Below are 17,809 nucleotides of genomic sequence, written 5' to 3'. Positions count from 1 at the left end.
GTTATATGTTCAATAGTTAAAACATAGATCCAAAGTAGGTTGCATGTGAACTTAGGAATTGTTTTCTAGTTTATTTGTTTTACCTAAAACCCATCATAAAGTCGAAGCCTTTAAGCCTTTGCATGGCTGTAAAGGTCACCAATCACTCCAAACTCTTATCCTTTTTCCTTATTAAGCCCTTATCTCATGCATGAATCAATATTAACGTTCAAGATTGGATTTTTATAGATCTACAACACATTTTATACTGAAATGGGGCAGATCAAGGCTATGGAGACCATTTACTCATAAAGTCTCCATCTTTGGGACAAAAACCCTAAAAATGGTCCATAATGCACAAATCCAAAAAGGTTAAGAAAGCTTTGAGCTTTTTACCTCCAAATGATGCTCCAACCTCTGAAAAGCTCAGATCCAAGGCTTGCACTTCAACTCTAGCTTCTACAATGGCCCTTATTCTCTTCAAAATCTCATAAGAACACTTTATCAAGCTCAAACACACACACACACACACAAGCTCTCAAACAAAGGCTTAGCTCCTTTAGGGTTTCACTCACCGGAAATGGTGGCTGGGATAGAGGCCATAACATGCTTTTTATAGTGCTCAAGTTTCATTTAGGGTTTCATGTATGAGCCCAGTACGCCCAGCGTACTGGGTAGCATCCGCGTCAAGAGCACGCTCATGAGTACGCGCAACATACTCTTCAGTAAGTCCAGCGTACTCATTTGCTACAATATTCTTCCATGGACTAGTTTCGACAACTTGGAAAAGAAGAGGGATTAAATAGATATACCTGATTCCTGGATGTTACACACACACAATTTGGATCCTTTGAGAAACAAAACTTCCGTAAGAAATAGATCAAATGCATGTTTTTTGACAAACAAAAAACATGAATCATTAAATGATACAATGGTAAGATGATTTACAAAAATTCTTTCGAAAAAAAGAAAAACAGTTCAAAGATTTATTTTTTAAGATTATTCAACAAAATTATACGAAAAAAAAAAATCATAGTTTGAGTCATTAAAAATTGAATCATTGAGACGTTTCATTTTTTTAAGATTATTCACTAAAATTATCCGAAAAAAAAAAATCGTAGCTTGAGTCACTAAACAATTAAATCATCGAGACGTTTTTTGGGCAAAGTTTTTGTTATTCGTGTTACTTTTGTATCATCTAATGATTCAATTAGTTGTTTCATCAAAAAACATGCAAATGGTTCATTTCTCTAGTTTCTCATGGAAATTTTGTTTCTCTCTTCATTTCCGCACCCCTTTGTTCTCGAAAATCTCTCTCCCCCTCTCGAGATTTCGATCCCTCGTGATTTGACTTCTCGTTCTGAAGTATCACCACCGAAGCGTTGGAAGTTTTAGAAGGATACTTATAAGGGAAGTAAGCATCGAAGTTACGATTGCAATCGTGTGGATTACATCAATCGAGTAAGTTACACTTACTCTTATTATATTCATAGTCCTTGAATTTCGGAAAGGCTATACGTCGAAATGGTCATGCTAAGTCTTAGGTCTTACAAATTATGTTATGATAAGTTGGATTAAGAAAACCACCAGTGTCAGCTATATATATACATTTTCAAATAGGTGTCTATTAAGAAAAATGATATTTCATAAAATATATTTGTCATATCTCATAATCACAATATTTAGTTATGGTAAAGTACCAAATTCACGTTGGAACTAGCATTCAATACCGTCTGCATCACGTTTAACAGCTGATATATCCTTGGACTTCCAGGAGCTAGTTGTTAAACGTCTAGAAATGACATATTTACGTACCTTTGGGTAAGGAACCATTAATGCGAGAAGACCTCACACATGTTCGACACGGGACGAGGATCCGATATTTTGGGTATAAATACGACGCTCACATAATTCTACATACGAATTTCGACTTGTTCTTTAAACGGTTTTTTTGACTTAGGCATCGGAGCGTTGGCCCGGGTCAATCTCCCGGTCATCGACTTTCGAATTGTGTATGCATTCCGGTCTCACAGTCTAGATTAATCGATCTACAATCCAATTGTATCGAGGACAGAACGTGGGATGCAACAAGTTGGTAACCTGGTAACCTTAAAAGTGGTTCTCCAAAAGAAATAAGAAAAATTAGATTTAATTTTATAAAAGATTTTTTTAATATGAAAAGCGAAATGTCTTATGCCTTTATTTTAACTAATACAATAATCTACATTATTGTTTTTAAGCTTTTAATATTCTTCCAATGGCCATGAATTAAGCCCCACCTAATCTCTCTCTCTCACGCACACAGTTAGTGAGTTAGTTTTCGCCTGGTTATTTGGAAAAAGATTCAGTCTACAATATATCTAAACATCTATGAGCTATGGCCCATCTATGGGATCATCACTAACAAAGGTACAATTGTAACCCTTCTTCTCTCAACTCTCACATACATACAAATATGTATATATAGATACATGTTTCTGTATCTAATTCGTGTGTTTGTACCCTGTTCATGCACATAAACCAGTAAACCACCATGATCAGATTCTCTCCCAGATCACTTCTCATATGGGCCATCATCATCATCATCATCATCATAATCCAATCCAAGATTCTACCTTCTTCATCATCACCATGCCAACACCACCATACTCATGATCACCACACCAATCACCAATTCCAACAAAAAACAACCATATTCTGGGAATTCGAAGAGGAATCCGAAACTTGGGTTCAAGTGAATTCACCTTATGATCTTGTGTCATGTGTCAACGACACCATCTGTACCAAAGTCGGCGTCATTGACCAGATTGAATTGGATCAAGAACAAAAGTCAAAAAAGGATGGTGATCAACAAAAGAAGAAGATTAAAAAAGATGATAAAAAGATTGGGGGTTTGGCATCGAGGAAGAGAATTTCATTGATAAAAATGTCGGAAGATTCGATTTGGGTGACTGGAGTTAGTGGTTCGATCTATGAGAGATTCTGGAATGGTGTGCAGTGGGTGATTGCACCTCATGAACTCCCTGTACAAGCTGGTTATGCAGTTTCTGTGTTCTTGATCAATCACACAGTTCTTGCTCTTTCTGAAGCAGGAATCTTATACCAGGTTCTTCTATGGAATCTTGATTCTTGTCTTGTTATGTTTTTAATCATTAAACTGATATTATATTAAAAAAATACATTTTTATTTACTAATTTGCTAATTTGCAGATGCAACTAAGTGAAAATTCACAGCCCATATGGATCGAGTACACACCAATTCAAGATTCTAGCACAACCATGTTCATCAAATCTGGTGTTATATCACATATTAGGGAGTGAGTAAGATCAAATAATATTATTTTCAAACCAATAAATTAATTAGATCAAATTCATATTATAAAATATGAATACAGGAGTATCTATTTCTGCACGAAAAATGGGCTGCTATTGGAGCTTACTGAGGCTGATCCTCCAAGGTTATTATTATTTCTTTTAAATTCTGAAAAGGGTATTTATGTCTATTCATAAACATGGGTAAAGGGTACTTATGTCTTTTCACAATCATGGGTAGATGGATAAACCATGGGAAGCCTCCTGGTGCAGATGTTGCAGCCATAGTAAATGCACCTGGAATTAGGGCACAAGTCGTATTCACCATAAGGTTACATTTTTTTTTCTCTGTTTTTTTAATGTGATTTGAAGTTAGAACATAATTTTTGTACTTTTTTTTTTATATTATAAAATGCAGTTTGTCGGGGGATTTGTACGAATTTGATAGGAATTCAAAGCCATTATGGAAGAAACACATATGGAGTAAAGAATCGGGTCAAGACATTGCTTTGACACCATCGAGTGGTGGTAGTGTACACCGAAGAACCGGGCCTCATTCGGATTCGCTCTTTCTATTGACCAAAGTACGGAATCAAGAAACGGATGGATTCCATTCCGTAGTGTATTTGTTTGCCAAATGGACGGAATTGGATTACATGCATATAATCTTAAAAAGACGAAATACCTCACTATATTGAAATATAAAATTAAATATACGTGATCACAATAATTGAAAAAAAATTAGAGTATAATGCAAAACAGAAAAGCTCCCACTGCCCACTTATAAATTTTTGGTCTATCATGACAAGATTTTATACTAAAAAAATTTGATTCTTATTTTAATGTTTTGTATCGATTTTGGTCCTTGTTTAATATTCCAATAACCAAAATCAATATAGAACCTTTATTATTTTTCCGTCGCGTCACATTCTAATTCAATCAAATTCCAATTTCCAATATTGAAATTCATAGTTTTTTTTTTCTAGTTATTAAAATCTAATATTTACAGGGTGGGAACTTGGTTGAGAGAAAGTTACATCGAAGAAAATGGAAATGGCTACTTCATGGAAGCCCGAAAGATGAACACCTCACATCAATAACACTCGTTACACCCGACGAAACACACACAAACCCGTTCTCCTTATTTCTAACATCCGCCTCAGGATCCGTCTTCGAATACAACATTTCAAAACAACAAGGTACTTTCAAAACATCTTTCAATCATTTTCATTTTTAACCTCCCAAAAAGTATCCAATTTCATAGTTAAAAAAGCATATGTAAAAGACAGATGTTGATAAAGAATGGGTAAATCACATGCACCCACCACAAACCAAAGTTGCAAAAGACGTTTCCGGGCTAAATTATCAAGCGGGTCGGCTTGTATTCCCTTTAGACGATGGTCGGCTCGCGGAGCTCCACCAATCAAAAACCGGTGGTGATGTGGCGGGCCCCACCGGGGTTGTAAGCACACGGAGACGAGCGTATAATAATAAGTACACATGGTCGATAATAGACGCCCCCGAGAGCGAAGGGGGGAACGCTGAATACTGCACGGAGGATCGTGGCCCGTTGAATTGTATTTCCGGGGTGAAAGATGATAAATGGTTGAGAAAGCGAGCCGGAAGCAAACCACAAGATCAATATTACCTAACGCCCCCTGGAAAATCGAAAGATGTGACGTATTTACCCCTCGAAAGAAACTTCCGTTTACGAGTGATGCACGAGGCTAGATCGTTTTTTCTTGTTTCGGAAAGCGGGTTGGTATATGAGTATTTGAATGTTGAAAATGTGTGGTTTTGGCTTCACCATGTGTATCCTATGGGTATGAAAGGTGTGGTTGGAAATTACAATGGAAGTTTGTTTTTGGTGGATGAAAATAGCAATCTACTTATTAGAGAAAGATTTGGGAATGAGCTGACGTGGATAAATTGCACTGCGATTAAGAAAGGACGACAGGTCACCGGAGGTCCGCCATGGAATCTATCTCCTGGAAAAGTTAAACCCGAGGACTCGTTGTTCTTCATTAGCAAAACCGGGGGGTTGCTACAATTAACAGTAAGTGGATGTTTTTTTTTTTTACTTGATGAGCTTTAATGGTTTAATCATTTAATCTGGACAATTATATTTGATTGTTTATTTTTCGGTTAAACTATACATAATGAGCTTATTGGGTTAAGACACTAACCATTTACCTATTTATCATTTTTCCTTCCCAACCCGTCTCATATGAGCGTAAAATAGTCATTTACTTTAAAATTAAGACAATTTATTTGGTCTAGCAAGAAAAACGTAAATCTTATGTATAAACGCCTTATCGGGTTATGACACACACATCATCATTTATTTAGTCATTTTATTTACACAATTGATCATTTTATTTACCCAATTGATACAACAATGCACTAGTTTTATATGTTTTAAGAACGAAATCTCCGATAGAGTCTCAATATTTTGATTCTGTTTACGGTTTAATCTCAACCTTTATTTTTTAAACAAAAAAATCGAGATTATTTTATATTTTGCTCAAATTAACGAATCAATCCTTATTTTTTTCAACAGAAAACTACAGATTATCGAAGAAAATTAGATAATCAGAATTTTTCTATTCACAAAATAAATGTTGGGATTAAACCGTAAACCAACCTAAAATATTAAGACTTTTTCGGAGATTCCCCTTTATAAAATGACCAAAATTTAATGAATTAATGGTGTTTTTAGGTTGCGCTAAGGAAGTTGAAATGGAAAGATTGTCGAAACCCTTGGAACGTAAAGATCGAGGGTATACTCGACCAAGAAACATTTAGAGAAAACATAGTTTTTGTGGTTGGAAAAGACGGGAGGTTGTACCAATACAACAAGGTGACCGGGCTATGGCACGGACACCATCAATCACAACACATGGTGCTATCGAGACAACCCGGGACCGCAATGAGACCATGGTCAAAATCATTGACCGGGTCTCTGTTCATGATATCGGAAGACGGTAGGCTCATTGAGTATCATTGGAATCAAATAGATGGTTGGGGTTGGGTGGAACACGGTGCACCATGGCTCGAGGTGACACTGGTTGGATCAACCGGACCCTGTGTAGGTGGGACCCACTTGTTTTTGATCGGTTCAAATGGGAATGTTTACATAAGATACTTGGATTTAGATCAAGAAACATGGAAATGGAGCGATTGCGGGTTTCCAAATCAAGAATTGAAAAATGAAACTGATAATTGTGATTCAAAGGTGTCGAGCACACGACCGATTCAGTTCATGGAAAACTCGGTGATATTTGAGCTAAGAGATGGAAGGGTAATTTCGTAATTTCAACATAAACCTAATGTTTTTGGTTTTTGAGATTTTGTTTATTGATGCATGCAGTTGGCAGAAATGCAAAGAACCGAGGATTTGCATTGGGTGTGGTGGCAGACCATAGGAACTCCGGTGAGCCGTTGCAATGTTGTCTACTGGACGGCTGTGGCAGCATGAAGATAGTTGACTGGTCAAAACCTAAAGAGTTAATTACATTTTTGGACCCTGAGTACAGCTGAATTTTTCCATTTTGGACCCAAAAAAATTCTCTTGCGATTTTAGTCCTTATCAGAGGTTTTTGTAACGTTTTGGTCACTGCTCCAAGTAAAATGATAACATATGAGGGGCTAAAATAGCATAAATCAACTATACTCGAGGACCAAAAATAGTTATTTTACTTGGAACAGTGACCAAAAACGTTATAAAAATCTCAAAAAAAGAACATAGACATGGACCAAAAATGTAATTTACTCAAACTTAGAGAGTCTAGTTTTTGTATATATAACAGTTAAAAGACCACATAGCAGGCTTAAAACATAAAACAATAAGCATCTTGTAAAAATGAAAGCTTCTATTGTAAAAATTATACATGGAGAACATACGCATTTTGTAAAAATTGATTTTAAATGGTCTAAAAAGCTTCAGATTACAGAAATATCAAAAAAGTAAAAACAAGAAAAGAATCCTCTCTTGCATATGGAGTTTACTAGTACAATTGAAACCCTAATTTGTTGCTTAAAAAGCATACAAATCAAAATCTTCTTCTAGGGCTTCTTGAACGATGCCCATGTGGCGATCTACAGACAAATGATATCATTTGTTAACACATTTTTATATCTTTTTAAACGAATACCCTTTTTTATTGATAGTTTAGTATTTTGATGGATATGAAATTATGAATCATACCTCCTTCTGTTGTTTTTCCTTCTAAAAGGGCCTCTGCTGAATGCCCAGTCAACATTGACTGTTTGAGTGAGAAGCTCACCTCCATCCATTGAAGCTATGGCTTTCTCTGCTTCTTCAAAACTTTCATATTCAATGAGTGCATAGCCCTTGAAAACAATAATCACTTGTCATATTTCTTGCATAGAATAGGAGTTTTAATAAAGATAAGATAGCTTTACTTTACCTTAACAAATCCAGTTCTTCGATCAAGATTAAGATGCAGATTCTTGATCTCCCCAAATTCTCCAAATGCATTTTGTAGGTCATCTTCTTGTGCTTCTTCATGAACTCCAGTAACTAGAATAATCCATCCTTCAATTGCTACAAAAGTTTCATCTTGTTTAGTATTTCAGTATAACTCATCATAGTTTTCCACATTTTAGCACATTGAGCTACCACTGTATCATGAAATTTAAGCACTAAACTCTGTTCCTTACAAATCATTCTCCAATTCAGACAGTTTCTTAAGCATGAGTGTCACAGACTACTTTGCCCTAATCCAATTGCACCAAACCTTGAACAATTAACTAACGTCCACCTTGAAATAGCTATGTTTATTGGTTTTCAGAGTAAAATATCAGATCTATTAGCTAATAACCTAAGACTTGAAGATAGAAATGATTTTATAGAGCAAAACTAAACCTAAGCAAAGGTTAGACAATAACACGAACATCAACTCGAGGTGTATAAACAGCTATCGCAAACAAACAAGATGAGAAAGAGTAGATAAATAACTAACATCGTTCAGGACCGGGTCCGCCATCGGAATCGAGGGAATCGAAACGACCAGACATACGGTTACCTCGCCCGGTGTCTGTTTCTTCACGGAAACCACGGCCTTTAGTTTTCTTCGGTGCGGCAGCGGCGGCGGCAGATCCACCAGTGATAGCGGATTTAAGTTTAGGGATAGTAGCAGCAGCACCAGGAGAAGAGGCATCGACGTCGACGGCGGCCTCTTCGTCCATTAGATCGTCGTCATCAGGCTCAAAGTCCAACGCGTCTACGTCGGCAGCATTCGACATTCCGGCAAATTCAGCAATCGCAAATTGCCAGTAAATCCTTAAAGCTTAGTATTTTGTTTATCGGGTGGTGGTGACTGGTGAGGGGTGGTTTATGGCATACCTTTAAAGTGTAAGGGCTGTATCTCATATTCTCGTATAGGTTGTTTTTTGTGCTAGGAAAACTTACCAATGAATTTACAAAATTCGGAGCACCCGGATTCTATACTAGATCCGTATTATTATCTTTGAAAAAATTTAAAATGGGTCATAATTCATGTTAGATTTTTGTGCAAATTGCCTTTTAAACACCTTAAGGAATTCTTTTTATAGATTATATTGTAAAAAAAGTTATGGACACATATGACTTGTGAGCAAGACCAACCCAACAAAAAAAAAATTATTCGAATGGCGTTGAAGAAAATTTATACATTAACATATACTTGTATTTTAGGAGGTGGCTAACAAATAAAAGTTTTTTCTATAGATATCATGATTTATATTTGATTTTTTAAAATTGTAAAATATAATTGAGAAGAAACAGTTCTTTATCTCATTGAAAAAACATATCATAACTTGTAGGTTGTTTTCAAAATATGAAAACTCGTTATTTACAATTGTAAGACATTATAAATATTTTTCTAAATTATATTTGATATTCCATATTGAAGTCAATTTTATAGTGTCCTAGGGGTTGTTTGTTTTGCTTCTTATTGATTCGGTAAGAAGTATGATTTGATTCGGTCAGATTAATAGGTTTGATACCGTTAATTGAAGATTCTTATTTATTCCTTAGAGTGTGATTGGGTCCATTAAGAAAAGAAGGTAACTAAGAAAAGAACATCATTTGCCCTTATTTTTCCTTTTCTATGTGGTGAGCTCATTGATAAAATTGTGTGCATAATTTTGATTATCATGCAGTGAACACAATTTGTTAATTTCTAGTTCTGATTCAAGTCTGTCCTACAAGGTGGGCGATAAAGACAACTGTTCAGGACTCATCTTTTAAAGGGGTCCAAATTTTATATGAACTTTATTATATATATGTATATATTATTTAGGAATCATGTATATATAAAATTTTTTGTAATCAAATATGTTATATTTGAATGCTAGTACAAGGTTTTTTTTTTCAATTATTGACTTATTAATTATTATAAAAAAAAGTTGATGAAATTCGTGTATATTAAGAGACTTTTATTCTCTTTCGCACTGGACTTAGAATATGTTTGAAACAACCCTGTTATGATTTTGCATTCTTCATAGTTTTGTTGTAATACATAGCTTCTCAAACTCCTTTTGTTTCTAAACATTTTAGGTTATCATAGTGGCTACCACCATTAATTTCAAGTTCTTTTTTTTTTGCCAACCATTTATGGTGGGATCAACATTCTTTAGCATTGTTTTGGTTCTTGTGAACCCTTACAAAATTTTCTTTTCATTCAAGTTTATGAATGCTACTAGGTGTTTGATATTTTGTTCTTTTTCATTAAGTACGGGAGAATGAACATCACTGGGAAAAAAATATAAAGTTGAAGCCTTTTTGTGAATTATAGTGAATATATAACTCATATGGATAAGGTAAACCACATATTAAACTCCATGATAATCTTTAAAATTATAGATTTACAACCTGGTTCTCCATCGTATTCTATTAGATTACTTTTATTTTATGGATTGAAAGAACTAAATTAAATTGTTATTGGTATAGAGTTATGAAACTCCAAATAATTAAATCTGAGAACTTGGAGTCACTACAAGAAAAGTCTATTTTAGTGACCAGTTTTTAGTGACGACCTAAGATGTGGTCACTAATAACATCATTTAGTCACCATATATTTAGTCGTCACTAAATTTTTGGTAATACTACAAATTTAATGACCACTATCATGATGGTCGTCACTCACCCGTCACTAAGTGTAGAATAAAGTTTAAATAATTACGTTATAGAAAGTATTAGTGACCAAAAATAGTGGTCACTATATTGGAGACCTAGTGACGAAAAATAATGGTCACTGGATTGGAAGGTTAATGATGAAAAATAGTAGCACTAGAGACTTAGTGACCAAAAATAGTGGTCACTGATTGGCGACTCAGTGAGCAAAAATAGTGGTGACTGGATTAAAAACTTAGTGACCAAACATAGTGGTCACTAGCTATTTATATATTTATGAGCTGAAAAATAGTAACGAGTAATTGAATATACGTTGAAAATTGCAAAAAGGTTAGGACCGTATAATAATGATCACCGAACAAATTTTATTATAAATTTAAAAACAAAATAAGAATTATAAACTCATATTATGTAAATGGCCACGATGATGGTTTATTCGATGGAAGTGCATTGTGGTAATTTCACATTAAATATACAATGTTAAATAACATGGTGTCATTACATACATGTCTGCTAATTTCATTTTAGTGATATTTACCCATTTGATGTTAAGGGTAATTTCGTAATTTGGTATAAAAGGGTTTGGAGTAATAACAATCCTAGTAAGAGTCTTAGGTGCTGTTTGATTTTCTGAAGCAAAAATTCATGAAGTCTGCGGACCACCTCTGCAACCCTCTGCAGTAGAAGAGGTGAACCAAACGGCTGCAGACTATAATTAAAAGCGTGTTTGTTTTTTTAACAGCTGCATACTGCTGCAGATATTAAAAAATTAAAATAAACTAATTTTATAAACCGAAAATAGCTTTTTAATACGTAAAATTTAATAATGTATAACATTTCGGTAAAAATTAATGATATTTCAGTAAAAAAGAATGATATTTCAACAAAAAATAAAGATATTTTCAGTAAAAAATAATGATATTTCATCAAGAAATTATTATTATTGAATATAAAAAAAATGAAAAATAAATTCAATAAGAATAAATGAAAAAAAAGGGAAAAAAAATATGAAATAAAATTTTAATAACATATAATCAAAATTTCAGCAATAAAATAAGAAGAAGAAGAGGTTGGAAGAGGTTGGAAGAGGCAGTACAAGTGCTGCGCCAAACAGAGCACGCGCAGAGGTTTTTGACTCAGAAGGCTTCTAAAAAACAAACAGCTGCGAGATTAAAAGTGCTGCGCGTGTGCTGCGCCGCGCAGCAGTAAGAGGTTTGAAGAGGTTTTTTGCAAAAAACAAACAGCACCTTAGTGGAAATGCTTAAAAGATGAAGGGGTGACTCGACAGGATAAGTTGAGGGTTGAATACTAATAAAATAAAGCAAAATGTGGTTATCATCTCCATTACGTATTCACGCTATGCAGACCTCCCCTCGCTTTCCTCTATTCACAATCTGTATCGAACACCGCCACCATCGTTACCTCGCCTTCCGTCTTCCGTCTTCCGTCGGCGCTGCTACCGCATTGAATCACCACTTTCTCCTTCGTTCACTACAGTACCGTGCTCCAAAGTTTGAAGCCCTAGTTTCCCCAATTGAAGCTTCGATTAGGTAATCACTTCCCCAAAATTTGATTAAGGTGTGATTAGGGCTCGAAAACCTCAATTGGAGCTTAATTCCTCGCATTTGATTCTGTGTTCATCATTACTAAATGTCGAAAGGTAATTTTATCCTTTCCTCAATCTCTCTTCTCCTCCTCCTCGTTGATTGCTTAGGGACGACATCCTCCTCTACCTACTTTTCCGGTTCTCGACTCCATTCTGATTCCTGTTCACAATCACACACTTACACAAGCACGTATGAACACACACAATCGAAAACACATAGAAATACGTAATCACTTATGAAAGGAGTCGATTTCTTTAACTTTATTGTATGTTTCCGATTGAGGGCTGTCGTGGTGGCATTTGTTCCCCGCTGTTTAGTTTGAGGTTTTATGATCGATTTGTTGTGTACCTCTGAGTAATGTTGGAATTTTTTGTGTTTTACTGTTATTTATCTTCCGGATTATGGAAATTTTGAGGTGATTAATTAGTGATATGATCTTATTTGTTTAGTTTGATTATGATTTAACACTTAACATTCTTTTTGTTTTTATCAACAGACTTTCAGATCTATTGCAATATTAGTCTATAGTTGATGCAGAGTGGAATATCATTTATGATAAGTTGGATAAATGTGTGAAGACTGGTGCCAACTGCCTAGATTGTACTTTCTCGTCTTGCTATTGGTGAAGTTGAATATGGGAGTTGCAAAAAAAAGTAATGGCATGGAGGAGGCAACACTTGAGATTGGAATGGGTAAGCTTGCATTATTATGGCAACATACCTGGGTTTTTTTTAAGTACAATTATTATTATTATATGCCTTGATGATGTCTCAACTTTCTAATGTTTCTACAGAATATATAATTGTCTCTGGAGTGAACATGGAAACTGCACAATTCTTCAAACGTGATTTTGAGGAAAACGGATCAATGGAGAGAGTGACTCTTTTTTTGAGCTTGGTAAGTAACTATTTGTTAATTTGTAATTACAAGATGAGATTGATTTTTTTTAATTGATTTGCATTTACATTTACAGGCCAATAATCCTACAATTAAGCTTATCATTACTCCACGTATTGCTCTTACCACAGCCGAATATTTGGCGTATGAATGCGGGAAACATGAGTTCCTATGTTGATGCCCTTCGAGAGGTATTATTTTTGCAAATATGCATTTTCATTTAGGTGTTCTGAAAGCATTTAATGACCATTATACCCTTGTTTTGTCTGTCAATTGCAGGTCTCTGCCGCTAGAGAGGAAGTACCTGGTAGGCGAGGGTATCCTGGGTATATGTATACGGATTTGGCAACAATATACGAGCGTGCTAGGCGTATTGAAGGCAGAAAAGGATCCATCACTCAACAATATACAGATTTGGTAAATTTATTAATTATGTTTTTTTATTACTTTTTACATGAATATGTTTTTAACTTTATATTACCAAAAACCAATCATAGTTTGCTTTTTAAATTGGTGAATAGGCTTATAGACCTAAATGTGAGTCATTTTTTATATATATTTTAGTAGTCGATTTAAAAAACTGCTTATTGATTATAAAAGTAAAGCGATTGAATTTGCTTAGATGTGAGTCATTTAAAAAACATTTGATGTTGCAGATGAGGTATTTTTCATTTTTATTATTATTATGATATTATCACAATCTATATAACTCTTAGGATTTTTTTTCAATTTGCATTTATATCTTGAATTTTATCTATTTGGTAGGCCCTTCAAGCTCTTTCCATACAATATGGGGTATTCCAGTCAATTCACAGTTACCGGAAAGAAAAGGTATCTCATTTTTTAACAATGAGTACTCTTGGTTTTATGCTTTTTAATTTTTGCTTACAAAGTTGTTCCTTTTTTTATCAGCATGAAAGATGGCTTAAACCCATTCTACGCCGCCTACAGGTTAGTTTCCTCTTTCAAATGACCATTTTGCTCCTGAATGGTAAAAAATAAATTTTTTTCTTTTTTGTTGTTATTACAACCACCTCCTCCGATTAATGACACCAACCCATACAATGTATTTAGACCAAGGGAGAAAGCTCACAGACTTCATACAAGAAGGGTAAGTCTGTCAATTCTTCATATTTTTACATAATCTAAGGTATTAAAAAATGTTTATATATTTTCAGATGTAAAGAAGAGAAAACAATGTCCAATCATTTGAAAAGCTTCTTAATCTTACATTTTATTTGTCAATCAAGTGAGACGCAATCTTGATCAAGCCAAAAACTTACTAGAAGCTTTAATCAAGGTACCCTCACACACACATTTCATTTTATTTTTTATTTTTATTTTGGTAGTGACAATGACTAGATGAAGAATGTGTGCAACAGAGAAAGGAGGAAAAGAGAGATGTTTTACCTTTTGAGAATCATCGTTCACAGAAGAACCTCATCCCTTTCAACTTTAAGCTTTCACCTATATGTGTGTGGTTGGTTACACACAAGTTTACCCTTGGAAGCAATTGAATTTACTTTTAATCCACATTGATCTTTATATGTTTGTTTTTTGAAATATTGGATAAAATATATGGATTTTGTTTTTTAAAAATGACATTTAATTTTCATATTATAATTGTGACGATTTAATTGGTTATTGTTGTTGTATTGTAAAAATTTGTAGGATTGATTTTTCTTTTGTCTAATTGGATGTTATATTTCATATTAAAAATGACATTTGATGTTTCAATAATTTCTTAATTATTGACCTCCTTTTTGTGTCTAATATGATAAATCAGTGACGACCTGTTATGGTCACTAATTAGATAGAATAGTGACCACTTTCTGTGGTCACAATTGGATAAAACAGTGAGGACTTTCGTTGATTAGTGACAACATTTAGTAATGAAGTGGGTCGTCACAGATTTAGTGACGAGTATATTTTAGTCACTGTTTAGTGACCATATTTATATCTGGTCACTAAATCGGTTTTGTGACGGACCTATAGTGACGAAAAGTGACGACCGGAATTTTGGTCACTAAATCATTTAGTGACAATTCATTCTATTGTTAGTGACCATTTTGTTTTGGTCACTAATTGGCATTTTTTTTGTAGTGAGTTATGTAATGCTTTTGTGATTTATTATGATTTGCTTGAATTTGATGAGGAATTTGGCTTTGAATGATTTATGTTTACTTTGGATTTTGTGTATCATTTTGTTTTTTTATAATTATTTAACAACTTTATTCATATATTTTATCAACTTAAAATATTTTATTCAACACAAAACAAAATAAAAAGGTAAATAATCATATTCAACATTTAACATACTCGGTCAGAGACGTAATTAAATAAATATGATTTCAGTGAGAAACAAACAAATATGATTTCAGTGAGAAAAAGATTTAGTCAGAACTTCATACTCAGTTAGCCTCTTAGACACTAACTATCAAACGACCTCTTAGATAATATTATTATAACTTGACATAATTACAAATATTTTTGAGCCTTTTATTTTTTTCAGCTCGTTCAAATTAGACACACATGACTTTCAATTCCAGATTACCCAACAAAGATTCATATAAAATCTTCTTTAGTCCCAAACTCACATGATTACTAAGAACCATTTATTAATCAAATATTAAAAATAAGAGGAAATTAGATCTTACTAATAACATCAATGCCATAGATATGATTAGGTATCTACACTTACAAATGAGTCACAAACCGAAACATGTAAAAAAACACACTTGTACTTATTTTTTAACAATGCAAATTAGATTCTAGAAATTTTGCTATAAAAGCCATGAGTAAACCTAGAGAAAGGCAAGAAGCTCAGGGTCATTTTGCATAATAGCCATGTCTTGCTTTCCTAGACACACAAGTGCTTCAATACCATTTGGAGCATCCATCAAAATAAAGCTATTCTTCTTTAGATCTCCAGCAAGGGTTGCTTTTACAGGCTTTCCCCACCCAAAATCAATCTCATATGTAGGATACCCACAAAAGCTTGAACAAATATAAAAAACATCAAGTTTTCTTTGCCCTTCTTCTACAACGGGTTGAGAGAAAAGACCAAAGACAGTTTCCATATTTCTTAGGCCTTGGATTTGTATCTTTTGTTTCTTGAGCTTGTTGATGAATGACTCGGGCTTCAGTTCACTTTCGTTCTCTGTTACAATCTCCATTGCCATGACATAATTTCCTATGCTCTTTTGAGGCAATGACTCGATCATTTTTCCTCTAATGTTTATTAGATGATTAACCCCACTGGGTTTGAAAACCCCTGAATTGTTTTTTGTAGCTGCAGCCACTGCACACTTATAAAGTATCCAATTCAAAACTTCAACACGAGTAGGGTTGGTGATGGGGTGTCCAGATTCTTCGGTCATGGCTTTGACTTTGAGTTTAAGGTCGTTTATCTTTGAGTTAGGGAATATGAAACTCCTTGTTACACAATCCTTTGATCTCTCAAGCAAAAGTGACGTGAAGTTTACGTTCATGTATTGAAAAGGAATAAACTTTGGGTCATGATCAATTGAAAATTCATGCTTCTTCTGCTCTTTGGAGCAAAGTCGTGTCATCATAGCCCAATCGTTTAAAAAATGAACTAAACTGCTTCCATCTACTACCTTGTGGGACAACGACACTGCAACTGCTACTCCTCCACATTCAAAATGATTAAGCTGAACTGCAAGTGGGATCACTTGATCATGATCTCCATCTCCACGGTTGGAGTTGTAGTTTACTAGACCATGTGGAAATAATTGGTCGAGATCTTCATGTTGCGAGGTTTGAAGGAAATCTGAGAGTGTGGTATCAGTCGAAGCTTCAAGGAACTCAGCTCCATTGTCGTTGCAATCTATACAAGCTGGTGCGACTTTAGCATGCCTACCAGCGAAAGGGTAGTACTTGGTTAATGTTTGAGATAATGAATGCTTCAGATCAAGTGTTTTATCATGGGATCTACTTCTACCATGGATTCTGGTGTTTGGGTAGAATGTAACCATCGGCACAAATGTATCGGGAACGAGTTGATCAATCAACGAAAGGTTGTAAGTTTTGAGGTGCGAAGGGGTCGGAGAAGAGGGTTTGATGATTTCTCTGGATACGATTGTGTGAAATTGCCTTCTACCAAATCTTATGAGGCTGCGTATCATCGTCATTTTAACAAAGAGAAAAATTAAAGAAAGGGGTTTGATGATATTAACCATGTAGTTTTTCATAGCATATATAGCCATGGTTTCTTTAATTACATGTATAATTCAATTAATGCATTCCGGCTGTTTGGAATCTAATCCATAAATTATAGGCAAGTATCATAATAATATATGGACTGAAGACATATTTATAAAACTCAACTTGCAAGCTGACACATGAAACGACGAAAAGTCGTCGTTGGATATTAGTGAATAAATCAAAACTCAATATCATATTTCAATGGGAAATCATATAATTTGTTTTTTCTATTTTTGAAAAATAATCCGGAATTTCTTCATTCCGGAGTTTTTATTTATTTATTTTATCGAAGATATTTTTATATTTTTTTGGGATTCGGAATACCACATTTTGAAATGTTTAATGTCAATGTTTTTCAATAAAATGTTTAATTTTATGTATTAATATCTTATATAGTTAACATTAATATATTAATATGTTTGTTTATCATTTTGTTAAATTTAAGTAAAAAATGATTTTTTTTCTCAAAATTCTAGAATTGTACTTTGGATTTCGGACTTGTTTTAAAATTCTAGAGTTTTTTTTTTTTGAAATCCGGAATTTTAGTCCGGAATACTGTTCCAGAATCAGTCAAAAAAAGTGTTTTTTCTTAGTCCAAAATGTCAAAAAGTTTTTTTTAGTTATTTTTTTCAAATAAATATTAAAAATT

The 17,809-nt window shown here is 34.1% G+C and overlaps 4 protein-coding genes across 4 annotated transcripts; 2 read left to right on the top strand and 2 right to left on the bottom strand.

Moving 5' to 3' along the window:
- The first annotated feature begins 2,236 nt into the window (after positions 1-2,236).
- Positions 2,237-6,907, top strand: LOC111894082 (uncharacterized). Its single transcript, XM_023890156.3, has 10 exons — positions 2,237-2,388; positions 2,504-3,085; positions 3,190-3,296; positions 3,375-3,437; positions 3,533-3,622; positions 3,710-3,875; positions 4,301-4,490; positions 4,581-5,347; positions 6,011-6,592; positions 6,662-6,907. Exons 2-10 carry the CDS (start codon positions 2,513-2,515, stop codon positions 6,767-6,769), a joined length of 2,646 nt encoding a protein of 881 aa, XP_023745924.1. The 5' UTR covers positions 2,237-2,388; positions 2,504-2,512; the 3' UTR covers positions 6,770-6,907.
- A 290-nt stretch (positions 6,908-7,197) lies between these two features.
- LOC111894084 (RNA-binding protein Y14A) lies at positions 7,198-8,624 on the bottom strand. The gene is made up of 4 exons (XM_023890157.3): positions 8,277-8,624; positions 7,722-7,858; positions 7,499-7,644; positions 7,198-7,389 (listed from the first exon to the last, which is right to left on the bottom strand). The coding sequence occupies exons 1-4, from the start codon at positions 8,557-8,559 to the stop codon at positions 7,344-7,346; spliced, it is 612 nt and encodes a 203-aa protein (XP_023745925.1). The 5' UTR covers positions 8,560-8,624; the 3' UTR covers positions 7,198-7,343.
- Positions 8,625-11,734: 3,110 nt separating this feature from the next.
- Positions 11,735-14,577, top strand: LOC111894134 (V-type proton ATPase subunit B 1). The gene is given in 11 exon segments (XM_023890222.3): positions 11,735-12,089; positions 12,533-12,728; positions 12,830-12,933; positions 13,010-13,095; positions 13,097-13,124; positions 13,213-13,350; positions 13,699-13,764; positions 13,846-13,884; positions 14,008-14,044; positions 14,112-14,233; positions 14,316-14,577. Coding segments are annotated over 9 exon segments (657 nt in total). The 5' UTR covers positions 11,735-12,089; positions 12,533-12,604; the 3' UTR covers positions 14,147-14,233; positions 14,316-14,577.
- A 1,007-nt stretch (positions 14,578-15,584) lies between these two features.
- LOC111894138 (acyltransferase Pun1) lies at positions 15,585-17,179 on the bottom strand. Its single transcript, XM_023890227.3, has one exon. It carries the CDS (start codon positions 17,160-17,162, stop codon positions 15,738-15,740), a length of 1,425 nt encoding a protein of 474 aa, XP_023745995.2. The 5' UTR covers positions 17,163-17,179; the 3' UTR covers positions 15,585-15,737.
- Positions 17,180-17,809: the final 630 nt, after the last annotated feature.

This window comes from Lactuca sativa, chromosome 6 (genome assembly GCF_002870075.4).
Source record: "Lactuca sativa cultivar Salinas chromosome 6, Lsat_Salinas_v11, whole genome shotgun sequence".
Lineage (NCBI taxonomy): Eukaryota > Viridiplantae > Streptophyta > Magnoliopsida > Asterales > Asteraceae > Lactuca > Lactuca sativa.
Note: the sequence above shows the minus strand (reverse complement) of the source record. Positions and strands in the feature narration are given on the sequence as shown.

Excerpts from the sequence above, each read along its gene's own strand:
- LOC111894082 (XM_023890156.3), top strand. The coding sequence starts at position 2,513 with ATGATCAGATTCTCTCCCAGATCACTTCTCATATGGGCCATCATCATC. Across the intron at positions 3,438-3,532 it reads ACTGAGGCTGATCCTCCAAG|ATGGATAAACCATGGGAAGC; the intron begins GTTATTATTATT and ends AATCATGGGTAG. Across the intron at positions 5,348-6,010 it reads GGGGGTTGCTACAATTAACA|GTTGCGCTAAGGAAGTTGAA; the intron begins GTAAGTGGATGT and ends TGGTGTTTTTAG.
- LOC111894138 (XM_023890227.3), bottom strand. The coding sequence starts at position 17,162 with ATGGCTATATATGCTATGAAAAACTACATGGTTAATATCATCAAACCC.
- LOC111894084 (XM_023890157.3), bottom strand. The coding sequence starts at position 8,559 with ATGTCGAATGCTGCCGACGTAGACGCGTTGGACTTTGAGCCTGATGAC. Across the intron at positions 7,645-7,721 it reads GAAGAACTGGATTTGTTAAG|GGCTATGCACTCATTGAATA; the intron begins GTAAAGTAAAGC and ends ATTGTTTTCAAG. Across the intron at positions 7,390-7,498 it reads AGGAAAAACAACAGAAGGAG|ATCGCCACATGGGCATCGTT; the intron begins GTATGATTCATA and ends ATTTGTCTGTAG.